The 20,182-nt window shown below is 37.0% G+C and overlaps 1 protein-coding gene across 2 annotated transcripts in view; it reads left to right on the top strand.

Moving 5' to 3' along the window:
- Nucleotides 1–17,324, top strand: part of TBC1D23 (TBC1 domain family member 23) — a 35,079-nt gene extending 17,755 nt beyond the window's left edge. Inside the window, exons 9-19 of one of the 2 annotated variants that reach the window (XM_065657365.1) lie at nucleotides 124–246; nucleotides 1,312–1,404; nucleotides 3,575–3,745; nucleotides 3,960–4,002; nucleotides 4,724–4,833; nucleotides 5,503–5,645; nucleotides 6,845–6,889; nucleotides 9,962–10,050; nucleotides 12,902–13,037; nucleotides 14,227–14,421; nucleotides 15,613–17,324. In XM_065657365.1, coding sequence (XP_065513437.1) covers nucleotides 124–246; nucleotides 1,312–1,404; nucleotides 3,575–3,745; nucleotides 3,960–4,002; nucleotides 4,724–4,833; nucleotides 5,503–5,645; nucleotides 6,845–6,889; nucleotides 9,962–10,050; nucleotides 12,902–13,037; nucleotides 14,227–14,421; nucleotides 15,613–15,694 — 1,230 coding nt within the window. In that variant the 3' untranslated portion in view covers nucleotides 15,695–17,324. The remainder of the gene's footprint in view (nucleotides 1–123; nucleotides 247–1,311; nucleotides 1,405–3,574; nucleotides 3,746–3,959; nucleotides 4,003–4,723; nucleotides 4,834–5,502; nucleotides 5,646–6,844; nucleotides 6,890–9,961; nucleotides 10,051–12,901; nucleotides 13,038–14,226; nucleotides 14,422–15,612) is intronic. The other variant, XM_065657354.1, reaches the window with a different exon arrangement.
- Nucleotides 17,325–20,182: the final 2,858 nt, after the last annotated feature.

Here is a 20,182-nt window from a genome sequence, read left to right on the forward strand (position 1 = left end):
TGGACAAGATACACGTGCCAGGTTTAATGGTTGTGACACAGCGGGTATAGTTTTCCTTTAAGCCTTCGTATCTAAAGACAATGGCTTCAGTTAATTTTTTTTATTCCCTTCTTGTTTCGTTAGGACAACCACAGTCTTTTTGGCAGCAGTTTGCTGGGCCTCAAAGATGATGACACAGACTTGAGCCAGGCGCTCTGTCTAGCAGTTTCTGTGTCTGAAATTCTTCAAGCAAATCAGCAACAAGGAGTCAGTATGCTGAATTACTCTTCTTTTATGTTTTTTGTTTTCGTTGTTGTGGGTGGTTTTCTTCTTTCCCCAATTTTATAGAAAATAATCACTTACCATTTTGTGTATCACAAATATTTTAAAGTGCTAACAACACAGATTAGTATTTGCTAAAGTATTCTTATCTTTGTCTCCCATGAAATTGATCTGCTGACTGCAATGCATTTGTGCTGCAGCAACTAGAGCTACAGCACAGGGGAGTTTAATACAGCTGATTTGAATCTGAGGAGTAGGAATTTGAAATAATATCTCACTAATTTGATCTCCTTTACAAATGTAGGTATAGCAGAGGAAAATTTAAACCCCACTATTCAGTGCCTTTTAGAAGAATCCCATTACGAAATACCTGTCTTTTGTCAGTGAAAGGTTTAAACAAAACAACAATAAAAAAAGATTCAAGTTGTTTCTGTAGTAGCTAGTTGCAGACATGTTTAGATGCAGGGACTTCATTTACAGTATTTAAGACCAATATATGGATAATAGTGTCACTAGATTACAGTCTTTCTTATGGACTACTGGGTTTTTGAAGCAGTTTCCAGGCCTCAGTTTCATCGTGCATATTTTTTTTCCCTAGTCCAACCAAAGTTCAGCATCTGTTTGCATCCTGTTTAAGTTGATGGGATATAAAGCTATACTTATGGGCTGTGCTGAGTAGTGATGGACTGTTGGATTGAGACTTTGAAGTTGTCCCTTCTGATCTTTCGTTGATGTGTGCCCTCATATCCACTATATTTCTTCTCAGTAGAGGTGAAACAATTACACCGTCTGTTTTGCACTTGGGTGATCCTTTCCAATGGGCAAGCTGATGTATGAATCGGAAATTACTATTAGAATTCTGTTGGTGGTCTGACAACTGTGGAAGTTCAGATTAATCAAATGAAATAAGATTTTCCGATAGCTGTTAGCCCTTTTGAGGGATTCCTGTAGTATTAGAATTAGCATTAAAATATAATTGAATGATGTACTTTCCAATCAATAATTACACAATTTTAAAATTTCATAACAGGCACATTTTTTCTCTTTCAGGAAGGAGTAAGGTTCTTTGTAGTGGATTGTCGTCCTGCAGAGCAATACAATGCTGGGCATTTATCAACAGCGTTTCATTTAGACTCAGATTTGGTTTGTATGCTTTTTGTTTCTCTACTGATTTCTGAATCCTAAATTAAACTGAAGGAGACGGAAGTGTCTATCTTGAAAAATAAATTATTGCTGTTTTAGGCTCTAGTCTGTGAACTGCAGTGTGTAGCTACGTGATGAGGTTTCAAAAGTTAGTTTATCCAAAGGAGATTGGTAGAAGCATAATTTTACTGAGTTTAGTCCTTAATCACATTAGAATTTGGGATTCCAGACTTCTTTTATTAGAACTGGAAACCCATACAGCTGAAGACTAGACATTGCTTGGAGGAGATATCTCTTTTTAGTATCATAATTTCTAATGAAAGCTGTTGTTAATTTTAACAAGTAGCATTTTTTATTTTCTCCGGCTGGTATTACTACAGCCTCCTTGTAAGGAGCATATGTCTTGAAAAGGATTAGGTTGCTGCTTTAAAATTTTTGCAGTACAATGTGAAAGAAGTGCATTAATTTGGGGACTGAGACATACTACAGGCTCATTACTTAAAGACTTTGCTGTGGTTTCCATTTGATTATTAATTCCTGAATGAACACTGAATCATATTTTTTTCTGTCTTTTTTTTCCTCCATATCACTTATGCTTCAGCTGGCTTACAGTGTATTCTTCACTTCAAGATTGGCACTCTACTGTTTCACTCCAAGCAGTCTATGGATGCTGCATGGAATGATTTCTATGTATATACCCCATAAAAGGCTTTTATTATCTTTCTTAGTTAATAAGCTCAGTCCTGCATCTATTATCTTTGCCTCTCTAATTCAAATGATGTATTATTCAGTATTATTTGCACAGGTATAATTATGTAGGAGAGAAAAGGAGGCTGAGAGGAGACCTTATCACTGTCTACAACTACCTGAAAGGAGGTTGTAGTGTGGAGGGTGTTGATCTCTTCTCCCAAGTAACAAGTGATAGGATGAGAGGAAATGGCCTCAAGTTGCACTGGGGGAGGTTTATGTTGGATATTAGGAAAAAATTATTCAGGGAAGGGGTTGTCAGGCATTGGAACAGGCTGCCCAGGGAAGTGGTGGAGTCACCATCCCTAGAGGTGTTTAAAAGGCGTGCAGACATGGCAGTTGAGAAGACAGCTTAGTGGTGGACAGCTGGCAGTGTTAGGTTTGGACTCAATGATCCTAAGGGTCTTTTCCAACCTAAATGATTCTATGATTATATGATCTGGGTTTTAGCCTAGATCAAAAACTATTCAGGGTAAAACTTTGCTGATGGTATGTGTGTGCGTCCTTCTGTTAGCTGTAACTGAACATCATATTCAATATTATTAAACAGTTTAAAACCTATTAATATCTGAAAAAGAAGTCCATGAAGACAATTCCTAAATTGGATGTCATTAGTTTCTATGTATTTAAATTACATATTGGAATTTACTTCTGCAGTGTGTGCCAGTTGGCACACCACACCACTCCCCCCCCATCCAGTTACAGGTCAGTATTTCCTTTTTAATTTAAACAAGTGCCTTCCCCACAAGAGCAGATTGAAATTTCAGCTGTGTTTAGAAAGTATTTCTTTCTCCATCTCTTTCATGTAGCAGCTCATTGTTTTTGTATGCATAGTAGGCCTTCAGGAGACCACTGCCTTAGCTCTTTGAGAGTACTAAGAATCCCAAGTATCTCCTTGTACTCCTGATTTTTTTTTTTTTTTTTTTTTTTTTTTCCCAAAATCTTGATAAGTAAATGAGAAAAAGCTTAGCGGGGAGACAACAAGAGAAGGACCTTACTGGCAGCTAGAAATTCTAGGTATTTTAAAGGGTTTCAAAATTAATAAGTGTGAACATGTTGTCCTCAAGCATGTGTAAATGTGGAAATCAGTCCCTCTGCCATATTGCCAACTTAATGCAACATGAAAGTTGCAAAGACTTTTTCCACTATTATTTGGTGTCTCTGAAAATAAACTAACAAACTAGCTGCATTTCTTTCTTGGGTAGAGCAAGATGGAGTGAGGAAGAAAAGGACCATTCTCAGTGTTTTTTACGTAACATGAGGTCTGGGTCAGGCTGTCCTGTGTGTGTGTGTCTTGTACAGTGGCGGTGTTACCTTGTTTGTGCTCCACAAATTATAACCATTTTCAAAGTTTATATCTTTTCACAAGTTTTGTTACAGTATGTTGGTGTCAAACAACGCTTTTTGTTTGTTCGTTCTACAGATGCTTCAAAACCCCGCAGAATTTGCACAGTCTGTAAAATCCCTATTAGAAGCACAAAAACAATCAATTGAGTCTGGCTCCGTAGCTGGTGGGGAACATCTCTGCTTCATGGGAAGTGGCAGGGAAGAAGAAGATATGTATATGAACATGGTGCTCGCACACTTCTTACAGGTACAACTAAATTGCTGTTAATTTTAATAACTGAAATAAAGTGTGTCTGCACATATTGATACTCAGTGACAAAATATTTTCCCTTTAAAATCTTAACTGTTTTTTACATTACTCAAGTTCACAGTTTTTATGAAATTAACCCGTTTCAATACCATGTTTGCAAAACTCATTCCACAGATTTTTGCTTCAAACAAAAATGTCTTTTCTGTTACAGAAAAATAAGGAGTATGTAAGCATTGCCAAAGGAGGATTTATGGGTAAGCTTATTAATAATGAGCTTCGGCTTGAGAAAACTTGATATCTTAACACTGCTGATATTTTTATTAGGCTTTCGCTAGAAATCAGCTAAATGAATAGCAAATAGGTCTCATTTGTCAGGTTTTTGTTTTGTGTAAGTCAACACTGCGCACTTGCACATTTATGCTTAACTGTTATGGTTTACCCACATTTCTGAATGCTGAAAGATTAATACAGAAAGTGGGGAAAATCCCTCTTCTGACTTATCATTCTTGATGTTTAGCCTCTGTAGATTGCAGATCCATATGAAGGTGCTACTTCATAATTAGTATTAATTGTTGTTGTGTTTTCTCAAATAATCCGTTCATGATTCTGCAGTTTATGGTGCTGGGATCAGTTGGGCTCTGCAACAGTGGAGACATCTGTGCTGCAATATGAGTATAGAGACATTACCAGTCAATATATGCAGTGTTGTAACAACTGTATTTAGGATCAAAGCAGTGATTTATTTTTAGTTGGTCCTGAATTTTAACTGTTTTCTTTACTTAAATAAAGATTGTCTTAATGCCTCTGTACTACTGAAAGAAAAGCCAGGGATTATTATAGTGGTATCTGAATTTATCTGTTTTATTAACTCATGTGGAGCACAAATTGTTACTAATTAGTCTTGGATAGACAGTATTTTTCATCAACAGACTAATTCCAGTGTAGTTCTGAACATTTTTAATGGCCTTTTAACAGCCCTCCAGCAGCACTTAGCAGATATAAATGTGGAAGGACCAGAGAATGGATATGGCCACTGGATCGCTAGTACCTCAGGCTCAAGAAGTAGCATAAACTCCTCTGCTGATGTAAGTGAATGTTAAGCTCAACTGGTATAATGGGATGGGAGCCCTAGGTGTACTGAATTTTTTTTTGCGTATTCCTCGTTCTCTTCTGTAAAATGCATTACTGCAAGTCACGATTGTTTTTGGTTGTGTGGTTAATTTCAAACTATATTCCTGGACTAATTGGAGGCGATCTAAACATTTTTATCCTCTTCAGTGAAAGAGCTTGTAGAGAAGAACTTGCTGTAGTCGTTCTCCAGCAGAATATATGTAATATGCAATTCTTGTCCTGGCTCTTCTTCACTCTAGGAATAAGTTACTATAAAACTGGCCTGCACTTTCATGGGAAAGCTCACAATTGTCTCTTTTCTACAGCTGATACGTTGTACGTGGATTTTGACTTTTAATTTGTATGGGATTTATCATTAATAGGATTCTTTCCTCTCTGGATTTTTGTAGCAGAGTGCTCAGTAATAGAATTTGTTAAGCTTGCTTTATTGGATCATCTTCACTTCAGACGTAGATTGTTGCTGTCATTTGATAGGACTCTAAATGAATACTTAATGCTATAATTAACGTTATATTGACTACCAGAAAGCAGAAGAGTACTATTTTGTAGTCTGTTTCCTTTCTTAACAAACTAGAGATGAAATAACATTGTATGATTAATCCTGAAAGGAGTTACTTTTACAGGGTGATTCTCCCAATGGTTCAAGTGATGGAAAAGGAGTAAAGTCCCTGGTGAATAAAATGACAGTTGCTTTGAAGACTAAATCTGTGAATGTGAAAGAAAAAGTTATTAGTTTTATTGAAAATACATCTACTCCAGTGGACAGGTGAGTCATTTATATTTCACTGTGAATTAGCAGTGAGGAATGACCTCCCATTTCAGGTGGCTATTTTGTAAATGTGAAGACTGTGCTAATCAGGAATGAAAAAGTTATTTTCCATTTTCAGCTTTTAGATTTCCAGTCCCTACCCTCCTCACAATTTTATCATAATGCAGTCAGCCTACTGTGCTGCCTTAGTATTGCAAGGCCAGAGTGAGCAGCCTTTTGTCTTGAATGTTCATCTAGAATTTGTCACTGCATGATAAGTTTGACAACTTATAATGTGTTGATTCTGTATTCAGTCTAGAAGTTAACAAATATTTGACTTTTATTTCAGTTCCTTCCCATCCCGACTAATAGAATGGGTGAATGACAGGAGGGTTCTGGATAGGTTTTTTGTTGAGTTAGTTTTGTTCTGTTTTGTGTTAGTTGGTTGGTTGTTTTTTTTACTGCCCCATCTTGTCAAGTTGAGGTTAACTTTTTTGAAGATCTTGATTTTTCAAGTCCTGATGTAAAGCTGCTTTTCAAACCCAGAGTCTACTCTTGTTCATTTTTTGTATCTCCAAGTAGAGCTGGGAATGAGAATGTGCAAACATGTAAAAAGACAAATCATTATTTGCAAATCATCATTCCAAATACTTACCTAGATAAAAGAATAACAGTTTTCATCCGTCAAAGCTTTAATCAAATAGCCTGATTTAGAGTTTTTTAAAATACAGCCTTTGGAGCTATATGTTGCTAGGACTTTGGTATTCAAGAATCTTACACAGCTAGTGTTTGTTTGATAGCAGGATGTAAAATACATGCCAAACTTAGAGTAGGTTTTGGTAGTCTTGTACCTGATTAAAAGGTACAGATTTTTGTATTGGATTTTGGTTTTTTAATTATTATTGTTTCACAACCAGAGGCAAAAGAAATCTTAAATAGCACTTGATAGTAGCTTTTGTTATGTGAAGAATTCAGGTAAGGCTAATATGTAAGCCATACATAGAATCAAAAATGCATCTTTTCACAGAATTTTTACAACTATTTCTCTACTTTGTGGCTAGCTGTCATGAAGCATTGTTTTTATTTCTAAACATGCTCCTGGAAGAAGATACATTGCCAATATAGAGCATTTCAATTATTTATCCAGATTTTTCCTTTAAACTTTTTTTTTTTTTTTTTAATTCTTTTGTTCTGTCCTCTGCCCCAACATACTATAGAATACCTTTCAATATTCCCTGGCCAGACAGAGCAAGCCTGGAGCGGTAAGCTTGATAATTCAGCAGTCTGACTAAAACCACCTTTGTCGTATTCAGCATGGCATCACAATATTTGTAAGCATTGGTTACACTGACAAAATTGCTCGCATATTTTTAATTTAGGGGTTTTTAATATATTAAAGCTATTGGGTTTTACAAGTACTGGTCAGGGGACTAGAGGAAGAAAAATAATGTATTGGCAGTGCTTTCTTCTCTTAGTTTTTGCTTTGTTATTTCTGTTCTCTTCCTTACTATTGCTTTTTATGGAACTTTTATTTTACTTGTCATTTCCTATATACATTTTATTAGTGACTTGTACTAGTGAAAGACACCAGGAGCCATTACTGAACAAATTATGGCTTAAGGTTTTAACAGGAGAGACTGCAACTATGAAAAAGACTTGTTAAAAACTGTTCATAAAGCATTATCAGACCTTAGATGTAGCAGGGAACCCATACAGAAATTCTTTCTGGAAATCTGTGATTTTTAGCTTCTCATCATATAGTTGAAAGAACATGCTGATAGAGACAGAGGTGCTCATCACTGGTAAAATCAAAATGCTGGGTTAATAAGTAAATATACCTTGCAATTCTCCCTCATCTTGTTCAAATAACTACCACGTTTCGCACAAATCTGGAGTCCCTTTGCATTTGTCTCAGATTTATTGCCTTATAATTATTTCAGTCATAAAAATTGTGAATTGAGGTTATATGAAATTACTTGTGATAAATGAAGGACAGCTCAAGCATAATGACTTTGGAACTTTGGTTTTACTTCAGGAACTGTATATTGTAGGTTTTGACCCTCATAGACTGAAAAGCGTGAAGATTGGATCTGGAAAAATTAATGAAGATTTAAAATGCTTTTCGGGTTTTCAAGGATTGTGTACCAATTCTTCTTTCAAGTAGCTTGCACATACTTTGAGATAGGATTTACCCGTAAGCATTATGGAATGGTGTTGTGTGAGTAAAACCAATAGTAATGTTAACCGCTATTCTTAAAAAAAATGAAGAAAAAAAAAAAGTGGGAAAATCTCAAGAGCACATAATATATTTTGTTAATTTAGAAATCCTAGAGACCATGGGGATTTCTCCCAACATTTTATTGATCAGTTTTTAGAACATGGTAGAAAAGTGTCAAAATTCCAACTTAAAACACTTGGTGACTGTTCGATAACTGAAAGACACCTGAATCTATATTTGCAACCAAAAATTTTTGATATATTGAGATTATACTTCAGTTATTTTACTTGCTCCTTTCACTCATATTGCTTATCTTCTTTCACTGGGAAGATGCAATAATAAATTTGCCCACATCGTGGATCACTAGACTATTCCCTTAAAAGAGCAGCTCGTAAAAACCTGGAATGGCATCCTCTTCCCAGCCACTCAAATAGATCTGCTTTGTGTTTATCCCAAATATATTTCATTTTTGCAAGTTTGCCACTAAGGGGAATTCCATTCAATTTGTAACAATGTAATGATGGTCTTCCATGCAGACAAGTTAAAGGAAATCCATTTCTAGTTGAAGATGTTACCAGGTTTTTATAAAGTAGCTTTTTACTTTCTCTTGTCTTGACTAACTTTGATGTATAAACACCAGCGAAATCCTCTGTTAAATCCTCTCTATGTAATTCAATTTGACAATATTTAAATGTGCTGCTTCTTACTCAGTTATGTATTACTAAATCATATTTACAAAAGCCTCCATATAGAAGCACTGCCCTCTTGAATTGTCAGTGTCATTGATGCTTATTGTCTTAAACACTAATGAGCATGTTTTTGTATGTTTATTTTTTGTTTCATTCTAGAATGCATTTCTGTTTGTTCTCCTATTAAACATTTCCTTGTTTCGTCTACATTATTAAATTTCAGTCACAGAAGACTTAGGTTTCTTTTTTAACTTTCAAATATGATTTCAGGTATACCTAAGTACTAGCATTTGTTTATTACTAAATAGGTTGCCTCTACAACTTGATTCTATAGTAGCATGTAAGCTCGAGTTTGTGAATACACTTCAAACAGGAACCAAGGCTTATAGTTTATAGGAAAGACGAATACATGTTGTGGAAAGGGAATTTATAAAAATTAAAATGGGGAAAGGGACAGATGTGAGGTTTTTTAAATATTGCACGTTGCAGTTTCTAAAGGCTAAAATAATGAACTGTTTCTATTTTTCAGCAATTACCTGTGTTGTGGCTTTCTGAACCTTTAGGTTTTCTTGTATTTTTCAAGTATTCTCAGCAGTTGAGGGCCAAAATTTTTAACATGACAGCTGTGACCATGTAATCACAGCATTCTGAGCTGGAGTCTTAAAATATCTCAGGATTTGCAACTGTGCTGTCAAACATTAAGACTCAGTTCTGTTTGCTTGTGTCATTTCATATGATTTGTAGAAACAGATTTAAATGTGATTTTTGAGGTCAATATCTCTGCAGAAATCCCAGTGATGCTGGGTTTTTAGCCATAGGAATTGCTTGACCAGAGACTGCAGAATTTGTCTCATGCTGGAGAAAGCAAAGGACAGGAAATCAGAGTTCACACTACAGTGGATGGTTTATAATAAGCCCATTGGAAGTGCTTGTGGTCTTTTGTTACATTTTGAGGAATTAACCAGGAAAATGAGCTTCCAGACATGTTAGTTAGTAGTCTTCATGTTTTCCTCCATTCCAATTTGGCATCCTTATAAAGCTGCCCTGAATGTCCAGAAATATTTCAGTTTCATGCTAGAAACACCATAGCATGTTGTCAGTTTTCAGGTCTCCGATTTATTTTGTCATTTGAGAAGGTGACCAGAAGGGGTTTTTTTTTAAAACACAAAAGTATTTATTTTTGCTTTATTTGTTACAACAGTCAGCCTAGCCAAGTAACTGAAATACATGCTTTCACTAACCAAATTGCTTGATGGGTCAGTCACAGCTTTGTCGCAGGCTCCTTCATGAAATTCTCTTGTCCTTCTCAGTTGCACAGTTGTGTTTACGTTTTGCTAAGACATTATTGTAGGAGTTATACCATCAGTTTGAAAGTTATTTTTCTTCTTCTATCCCATGTCCTCTCCTGCCCTTTTCATTGCCAACAGACACATCAGCAGCAGTGACAGAGTAGGAAAACCCTACCGTGGTGTGAAACCAGTGTTCAGCATTGGAGATGAAGAGGAATACGATACTGGTACAGTAGAAGACTTTCCTCTTATCCACATAATCATTTTATCTAAACAAGCTAAAGTCTGGCTAAATCATAAGAGTGTATTTAATATCTTTGTCTTACAACGTGACATTTTTCTTTCTATTACCATTGATCGTGTTTGTTATGGTGGTGCCTCGGACCAACCAAGAAACACCCTCTTCAAATACATAGTAGCAGACTAAATAAAAAAGGTTTTTTGGTAAGCACCAAACAGCCAACAAGAAGAAGTGCAAATAGATGGGTTTAGTGCATCATTTGTGTTCAATTGTTATTTCTGTAGTAAAGATCTCTTTTTCTACTCTGGTCATGTTACATGTAAACCTCCAATTGTATCGCTATTACTCATGACACTAAGCAAAATGTAAAGGACCTAGTCTGGCTGATAGATCTTAGATTGAATCTCTAGTATTGGCAATTAGTATAACAATCTGAATTTCTGAAAATATAGTTGGAGCTAGACTCAAGATGGCTAATGTATACACACCTCTTCAGTGTTTTGGACTTTTTAGCATTGAATCGGTTACTAATTGATTGATCTCTTAATATGCATGCAGAATGCTGTAGAAAAAAATGTGCAATTTTTATTGATTTTTTTTTTTTTTTTTCTGCAACACCACATTTTTCACAAAGGCTGTGGGGTTTTTTTGAGATCAGTTCTAATGTTAGAATGATGCAGACCTACTGCTGTCCTGGTTTTGTTCTGGCAGGGTTAGTGCACTCTCAACCATCGTCACCTCACAAATAACCATTCTATGACCAAAAGGCACGCTCTGCTTCCATGTGAGAAACAAATATTTAGACTAGAAGTCTTTGACCTGCAAAAGAAATAATTTAGGAAAAATTAATGAAAGAGATTCATAGGATCTAGAGTTTTTTAAATAAGATGGATGACAAACATTTGATCATTGTTTGGCTACTGTAAGAAATGGGAAGGAGCAAACTGAAACTATCAGGCAGAAGCTTTAACACTAACAAGATACTTCTCCAAATGCCATGAAATTAAGTTTGCACAGTTCTTCGAGCATCCCTAATAGTGTTTGGCAAAGTCTATGTGGTTTCAGAAAACCAGGTCCTCAAAGACAAATTGTCTAGAACATATTTTCAGTAATGGTTGTTTACCAATTTCTATTTACATTTGCTTTTAAAAGCGCTATTAGACTTAGTAAGCAGAATCACTGCAATTATTTGAATAAGCAAAGCCAACACATATGAAGTGATATATATGTTATTTTGGTACAGAAGAATGCAAAAAGTGAACCTCTTTCTGTATAATTGCTTTTGTGAAGTTTTAGTGCTTTGTTGGGATTTTTTTGTAGTAAATAATTGCAATGAGCAATAATAATTGCAGCCTGCTCTAGGTGGCCCTGCTTGACTAGGAGAATTGGACCAGGTGACCTCCAGTGGTCCCTTCCACCCTTAACCATTCTGGGAAATGAGGATGGATTTTTGTTTTGTTCCTTTCAATTTCATACTGTATTTTTTCAGTGAAAACCTTTTCAAAAGTGTGGCTATAATTCTGAATTGCTTTGAAATAATTAGTTTAACAAAGTATAGAAAACTGACTTTGAAAGAGACGCTTTACAGAGGTGTCCTTCAAAGTTATTTCTGCAAGCAATTTCTGTGGATTTAATATAGTTCATTGTTCTAGATAACTAGATTGCTAAAATTCTTCTAACGTAGCACCAAAATTACTATGTAAATATAATCCCCATATTTAGACATAAACCCAGTATTTTGCAACTAAGAGATAATGCAGGAGTTTGGGGTGTTTCACAGAAATCGGTGCTGAAAATTTTGCTTTTGAGTATGTTCTTAAATGTTGTTAGAAAAGGAGGTGAACCTGAAGACAGTTTTTGCTAATGATCCCAGGTTATTCAAGGTAGTAAGGACAGACAGAAGAATTGAGAGAGTCTCTTGCTTGTCTGAGTGACTGGGCAATAAAATGGCACATGAAATTTGATGTGGATTAAGGTGAGGCAATAAAGACATGGAAAAAGCAGTTCTGTTTTCAGATACAAAATAGTAGACTCGTTCAGCTGTGTCCAGGAGCAGTAGGTTTATTTTAAGAAAGTGCTCATTAGCAGTCAGAAAAGCAGATCAAATGCTACAAATTATAAGGAAAAGAACAGAGAACAAAACAGGAGTCATAATGACATTGTAAACCTGTGGTTCACCCACACATTGAATAATGTGTGTCTTGATCCTCTACCTCAGAAACAATATGTTTGAACAGGACAAGGTTCAGAGAGGGATAAGAAGGGCGAGGAAAGATGTGAAATGGCTTTCACAACATGCATAACTGAGTATTAGAACTTTCGTTATGTGAAATAGGCAATTTAAGGGAGAAAACATAGCCCACAAAAAATAATGCCTGGCCTGGAAAGGGATCAACAGATGTTTCTTTCTTGTACAAGAAACTAGAAGCCAGAAGAGGAGGCTTTCCTGGAATGTAGTTGACATGTTTTTGGTATGCCTTGCCAAAAGATATTGGTGATGTAGATGCAAGAAGTTTACATGTAAGAAAGTTACATGTGAAAGAGATCTATTAAACTTCACTGAATGAACAAATCAGACCAGCCTAAGAAATCGCCTGAGCTGAAAATAATTGTCTGCTGAGAGAGCATTAAAAGAGAAAAATCAGATATGCATACCTTTTTCTTTCTTCCCTCTGAACAATTGTTTGTGGCTAGGTGGATCTTGTTCTGAACCAGTGTAACTACTATGGGTTTAAGTGTTTAAGTGAGTTGACAACCTGTCTTATGTGGTGCAAAAATATTTTCTTTTCTTTTTTTTTTCTTTTTTTTAAATTTTTTGCCTCCTCTCTTCAAAAAAGATGAAATTGATAGCTCCTCAATGTCAGATGATGATCGAAAAGAGGTCGTCAACATCCAAACATGGATAAATAAACCTGATGTGAAGTATAACTTCCCCTGTAATGAAGTAAAAGAAAATGGACATATGTTTCCCAGGTACTAGAATTAGTTCTAAGCTTAAGGAAAATGCCTGTTCTGATACACATTAAAAAAAATATCGAGCAATTAAGTTATTCTTTATATTAAACTTGAAAGTGGAGGTACGAAACAACCTAGAACAAAATGTTGCCACTATATTTGCATTCTTACGTTTGCAGTGTTATAGAATGGTGATTAAGTACAAAACCTACTATGAAGTTTTGCTTTGCAAGACAAGATAGTAAGAAAAATATTGCCATTATACATAGGCTTATTTTTTCAAGACCACATAGATCCAAGTACCTATGGCTCCAGTTTTTCGTCTATACTTGTCTCTGTACCTTGTACCACACACCCATCTTTCCCCTGAGATTCAGTGACCTCATTAATCCTGCAAGAGCAGAACATGATGCTTGCTGTATTTTGGCTTCCCCAAAGAGTACAAATCCTGTTGAGACTGGATAACAGAAAATTATGATGGGCTTTCTTTTCCATCATGGTCTGTTCTTGTCTTTTATTATGAATTTTATTTTCCCTTTAGATTTATTTTATATGATGTATGATTAGTAATCTGCCATAGTATGATTTCTCAAACTGAGCTGGAACTGAACTAGTGTTTTCGCACCACTGGTCGAACATGCATTCCTTTCATGAAGAAGGCAAAAGTAGGTTTTAAACTGAGCTGGCAGGACAGCATCTCCATGTTGGTGCATGTACAGCGATTGACAATCATGAAGTGCCAGCATGTTCTTTTAACTTAGGTCTGATGCTCCACATGTAGAGTCGCTGCTCTACTGATGGAGGGGTGGGGTTGGGGTGTGATTGAAGGATGAAACAGAGAGGCTGGAGACATTTTCCCCACTCTGTGTGTGGCCTGACACATTCCTGGTGGTTGTGATCTTTGTTGATAGCCCTCATGGCTCTTGTGTTGAGGTGATGACGTAATCTGCTCACTCTGGTTTTATATGCCGCTGAGGATGCCGTGCTTGTTTTAAAAACTGGCTATGATGCAGTACTCAAGGAGAATCTGAGGTATTTTGTAGGCCTTTCTAAATTACAGATTTTAAAAGTATTAAAACTGTTTCTTAGATTTGGGAATCATTTTATCTAGCTCTCTCCATGTAGCTTATTTGTAGAATTTAGATTTCTAAATAGCTGCTATTTAGTTCATTACCAAAATTAATTTGTATTTTTCTTTTCCTTCAAGTCATCTCCTAGTAACAGCAACTCATATGTACTGTTTGAGAGAGATCCCATCGCGAAAGGGACTGGCTTACATACAGTCTCGACAGGCACTCAACTCTGTAGTCAAAATCACATCCAAGAAGAAACACCCAGAACTGATCACCTTTAAATATGGAAATAGCAATACTTCAGGCATAGAGATTTTGGCAGTTGAAAGGTAAGCCATCTCAGTAGCAGAGATGTAAGTGGTAATGCTGTACAGAATGCTGTCAGCTGGAAATCAGGGGCATGCTGTCATTCCCAGAATTGAGTTCAGAAGTAATAGTTTTTATTTAGGAAGAGATAATTCAGATGTGAACTAGAAAAAAGATCTGCCAGCAGAATGAGGAGAGTTCACAAGACCCAGCAGAGAGGAACCCCATGTTCTGCAATGTGATGTGTGCAAGCATTTTCTTTTTGTAATATGTCTTAAAATGAAGTGGACAACTATCTGCAGCTTTAAGTATGGATTTTTGAAGAGTGGGATCAAGAGAGTGTTCGTTCTTCCATGCTATCTTTGTTGAGACATTTAACTCTTCCTATGCATTGTGCAAGGAGTCCAGAAGCCTAATGTCAAAACTCCGAACCCCTGAAACCTGGTTCCTGAAAGTTAGATATTGCAATGCTCAGCATTGGTGTGTGAAAAACTGGGGGGAAATCAGACAGATGGGTGTATTGGGCTTTTTTCCACTGGTGTAGCCTATTGTTTCTTGGCACTGTTTTAACAAAGTTGCTGACATCAGCTGGACATTTTGTCATCCTCTTCCTTGGAGAGAATTGTGTGCAGTGGGTACTCTGTTTTCACAAGAAGCAGGAGGTGAGTTTCCTAGCTAATTAGGGAAGTTTTTCTATGCCTGTTGGCTGCTTAGAATGAAAATAGTTTGGTAGCAGAGCAGACAAGGATAAATTAAAATGTTGCAGAGAACTTTTGTTGCTGGTTGAATTAATTACTTTGTCACCACCTTGTTGACTGGAGCAAATCCAGAAGAGAAAGGATTGTAAATAAATTATCTGTGGCTATCTATAGGAATTAAATAGATAAACAACAAAGACTTCCATGCTTCAGTCGAACAATGCTGTCTGTAGAGATCTTGAACTGCCTGATCCATACCATTGTCAACTAATGAAGAACTTTTCCTTTCCAGAATGACCTGTGAACTACACTTCAACAGTTTTAAGTTCACAAACAGAAAGTGTTTCATAGTATAAACAGGAAATAAATGTTATCTTCTCAGTACTTCTTCATTTTAATATATTCCCCACCTCCTTCCTCCTAGTTTGTGCCAGAGGAAAAATCCAAACAAGAATTACAGAATTGATACTCAAAAAATGTATAGTGAATTAATTTTCTTTTTTTTTTTTTTTTAAGGTATTTGATTCCAAATGCAGGTGATGCTACCAAAGCCATAAAACAACAGATCATGAAAGTGTTGGATGCCTTGGAGAGTTAATAACTAAAGACTTTGTAGTGAACAGTTTATAAAGAAGAAGCAACCAAGATACTGTATGTGGACACAAGCTGACTGTTTCCCAACGGAATACTAACTTAAAATAATTTTTCTGTTTGTTGATGGGAGTGCCTGAGTAGCAGGCTTAAGATAGGGTAAATTATTATCAATTTCTGAACAGGATTTTTAATTTTTTTTAATTATATTTTTTCTTTTTTTGAGGAAATGTTTTTTATAAAGGTCAGTTTGTTTCATTTTTTAATGCAGCCTTAATGTGAATGATCTGCATCTTTGCAAGAGAAGATGCAGCTGTGTTCGCATTAAGTGTGTTGAAAGAATGAAGCACTGCCAGATACAGAGAAGCAGTTGAAAACTATGGTTTTTAAATTACTGTCCCCTGAAAGTAAGATGTCTCCATTGCCTACAGTCTATAAAATTTGATTTTGCCTACTGAGTAGTATCAAGGACTGATTAAAAACTTAGGGTTATGAGCAGAGCAGATAAAAATCTTAGAAATACTGGTTCCTTCTCATAAAAATGGTTAAGTCCAGCTTGGGCTGCAGATAAATGGAAAAATGCAAGCAATTTGTAAAATTAACTTTTAAAAAAGTGTTATCCACTACTAGGTGAAATAATTGGAATTGGTGGTAAGGGTATTTTTAAATACCAAAATGAACTTACGAACCATAAGCTTTTACTACAGGGCTGTGATTTTTAATTATGCAAAATTTTACATTTCATAGATTGAGGCTCTTTCTCTTGTAAAGATGCGTGTGCATTGAAATTGGAGTTAATGCTTCATGACACTATATGACAGTTGAAAACAAGTTACCTTGCTCCTCAGAAACAAAGTGACTAATAATTAGACCTTTTAAAAACCTTCAGTTCAGCACAGAAGTGAGTGTGTGCTGATCAGAGGTGTGTTCAGCAAGAAAACACACACAAAGTGAAGAGATTCAAGTGCTAAATACCTGCAATAAATGTATCCATTACCTGTTGCCTTCACTGTTTCAAGCGTTTGTTTATATTCTTCTAACTAACATCTTCTAATTAGTTAATGTTTGAGAGATGGCAACTATGTCATTGTTTATCAGCAGCTTTCCACTTGTTCCAAGAACGGTTCTCTTGTTAAAAAGCTCAGTTCAGGAATGTCCTTATGGCTGAGGTATGGCGTTGTCATAGACTGATATGGAAATTACCAAAAACTGTGAAATTGAGGTAATAGGGATTAGCTTTGCTGCGTGAAGTCTTCTGAGCATTTAAATCAAAACCTGTGATTTGGTGCATCATCGAGTAAAATAATTTAAACTGACCTTTATAAAAAACAGTTAGTCTAAGTTATTAGAAATCAAGCTAGGGCACCTTAATTCTGGAACTAATTACTTTTTTTTTCTTCTTAGTATCTGATTAAACACCAATAGAACTTGAACCGTTGAAAATATTTGCATGAAATTGCACCTGGGCCAACACTCATGTATTTATAGTTTTGCCCAGCAGCTGTTGTATTACATTTTCCTCTTCGTACTCCCCTCTGAAAATATCCTGAAGAGTCTCTGACTCTGTGCCTATTTCAGCAATGAGATTTTTTCATGTAAAGATGTTTGTGTTACTGTTTATAAACTACAGTTGTAAATAAACCAATACAATTTGAACATAACTTGCTCTGTCAGAAAGCATTTAGTTGCATACTGTGTGAATTCTCTGAATCAATTAACAGTTTTTCCTAAAGGTATTTTGTAAATGGAAGTGAATTTGATCTTCGGAGTAGAAGAACCTGATTATGGATCATAGGGATCTACTGTCAGTGACATCTTAATGTAAGTCTTTTGGAATTTAGACTAACTTCATTAAATACTTTTGGGTGAGCCATAGTAAGCATTCATAGAAAGGTCAAAATGAGTTAACAAATGATCAAATTTTAGAAAGGGTCTCTGCATAAATTCCAGACCTCTCAGCATCGTATCCTTTATGTTATGGAAATCTTGACAAAATTATATACAACACATTTCTTCTACTCAGGTGGTGGGGTGGGGGAATTGTGAAAAGTACACTCAATTGTTAAACAGATGTAGTTGGGTGTTAAATATGGGAAGTGAGTAATGTGTATGCTTCTCTATGAGAACAAGAAATACAGACCTTTTAGATCTACGGTAAGTAAAGCTGCTAAGTTCTTAAATCCCCTCTGTGTAGAAATGTACAATCCAAGCCATTAAGAGGCTAATTATTTGTAATTTTAAGGCAACATGCTAGTTATTTATATCAACACACTCCTTATCTTACAAAGGTCAATCCAAACTACAAATAATTTCCATGGTGTTTTATGCACCTCTACCCGCAATTTAAAGGCTGCTTTTGCCTCATAGTGTACGTATCTGTAGTTAGTGTGTTTGTTACAAAACTTGTATTGCTAAGCAGAAATTCCAATTATAGTACTGGAGTGACAGTTTTTGAAAAGAAAAATCAATCAGTATGATACTTCCTGTCCCTTTCATCTTCAAGGATTTTTTAAAATTATTTGCGAGAGATTTGCAGGTTCTTCTTATAGTTTGCATGCACTGCTGCCTATAATGTTGAATGTAAGATAACAGCTGCTATGTTGCTGGGGTTTTAATTTTTATTTTTATTTATTTTGGTGATAGAAATGAGGGTTTGTAGCAGGAAAGAAACGCTCTTCTCAGAGTAAGCTTTCCTGCCAAATGGAAGCTCTTCTTACCTTTGTGTTTCATAGCTAGGGTCAGTGCTTCTGTGCTCACTGATGGCTCTACAGTCATCTCATAAATTCTTTTAGATTCTTATCTATATGAGAATTCATACAGAACTTTACATGTATTACCCACCAAAAATACTCATCATGACTGTGGAGTTGCGATTTTATTTACATTGCCTTCTCCAGGTGTACGTAAAGACTACTTGCTGTTCTTTCAGTTTAGTTCCTGTTAAGTCCTTACACGTGGGTCTCAGCAGTTTTTGTAGCTTTTCCTTCCAACTGCCTTTCAGCTGTAGTTTCAAAACTTTTCACACTGTCAGATAACCTTTTTCAATATAGATGTAGTCTACTGAGTGGCTGAAAAGTTTCCCCTTTTTGGGAAGGAGAGGGGTGATAGCGTGTAACTTGTTATTTCAAGTGTATTTAGTCCTTTCAGATATTTTTGGTTTGAAACTTGAAAAATACACTGTACCTCCCTGAACCATGGGAAACACTGAATTTTTAGCCTGTGCTTTTTGCCTTGAAGGGATGATACTGCTTCACTGCTTGTTCTCTTTCTTACTTTGTGCTCTGCCCTAATCCTCATGTGGACTCAGGAGACAGCCATTCAAAAAATATTTCATATATGCTGTTTCTACTACCATGGGCACATCTAAAAGGGTGAGAGACCTGCCAAAGAGCTGCTTCATCTCCTCCTCGTCTGTGGTTGTGCACTGTCAGCAATTCTGTCCCTTCGTTTGGTAAGTTTGGGGTGAAGTGTTCCCTTTACAGCTCTAAGGGGGTGATTGAACGTTTTTTCTGTTGAAGGAAGGTTTGTAACTGCTGCAAGCCGTGGTGGTTGTGCATTTTTATGGTGGTTGTGCACTTCCCATCCTCTATCTTTCTGCATAGGTTTCCTGGAAGTGAACATGTGTGAGAGATTGATCACCCTGGGTTACCCATTTTGTTTTATCTTTGTCCCTTCTGCTGTCATGTGCTTTCAGCTTGTGGAGATATTCTTGCACGAGAAATAACTCTCTACACTACATTAATCTACAGTTCTACAAATATGCTTTTAAGAAGCCCAAGATTGTAATGTACGTACATGAGGCAGCAACGTTACATGCTGAGTAAAGGGGAGCACTGAGTGTTTAAAGCTAGCAAGAAAAACAGCGTGGCAATTAGCACATCGGTGTGTACCTTAGGAGGTGCTGTTCGTGTACAGGAACACGGCGATGAGGATATCCCGGGTGGCGGGGTTGCCCGTAAGCAGGTGCAGATCTCTTGGGACGAGCCTTTAACAAAGCTACGGCCGCTGGGGATTGCGTGTGCATCAGGATGTCAGCACGGCGGCTCCGGGCAGCACCAGGAGCTGCAGGGGCACAGCTGGGTTTTTGCCGGGTGCCGAACCCACCCTGGAGGAGCGCTCCCAGCGCCCTGCCACCCACTGGGGTTACGCAGGAGGAAAGGCTCAACAGCCATTTGGGCTCGGGGTACCTCACCCCCTACTCTGCCCGCGGGCCGCGCCGCCGCCTTCAGCCGTGTCAGCAAAACTGCGTGGGGCAGTGCTGCGAGAGCTCATCGAGGAGCCAGCCAGGCTTTTTAAAAGCAGCGTACGAGGCGTTTTTAAGCAAACCCCGTGGCAGGCCCTGTTGGTGAGGCCCTCCCCTTGCCTGCCGCGGCGCTGGCCGGCGGAGCCGGAGCTGCAGCCGCCGCTTCTGCGCAGGGTTCGGCCGCGGGTTCCCGCGCCGGCACCGCCCGCCCGGCGCTGGGGCGGGACTACGTTTCCCAGCAGCACCCTGCGC

Source organism: Caloenas nicobarica, chromosome 1 (assembly GCF_036013445.1).
Source record: "Caloenas nicobarica isolate bCalNic1 chromosome 1, bCalNic1.hap1, whole genome shotgun sequence".
Classification (NCBI taxonomy): domain Eukaryota; kingdom Metazoa; phylum Chordata; class Aves; order Columbiformes; family Columbidae; genus Caloenas; species Caloenas nicobarica.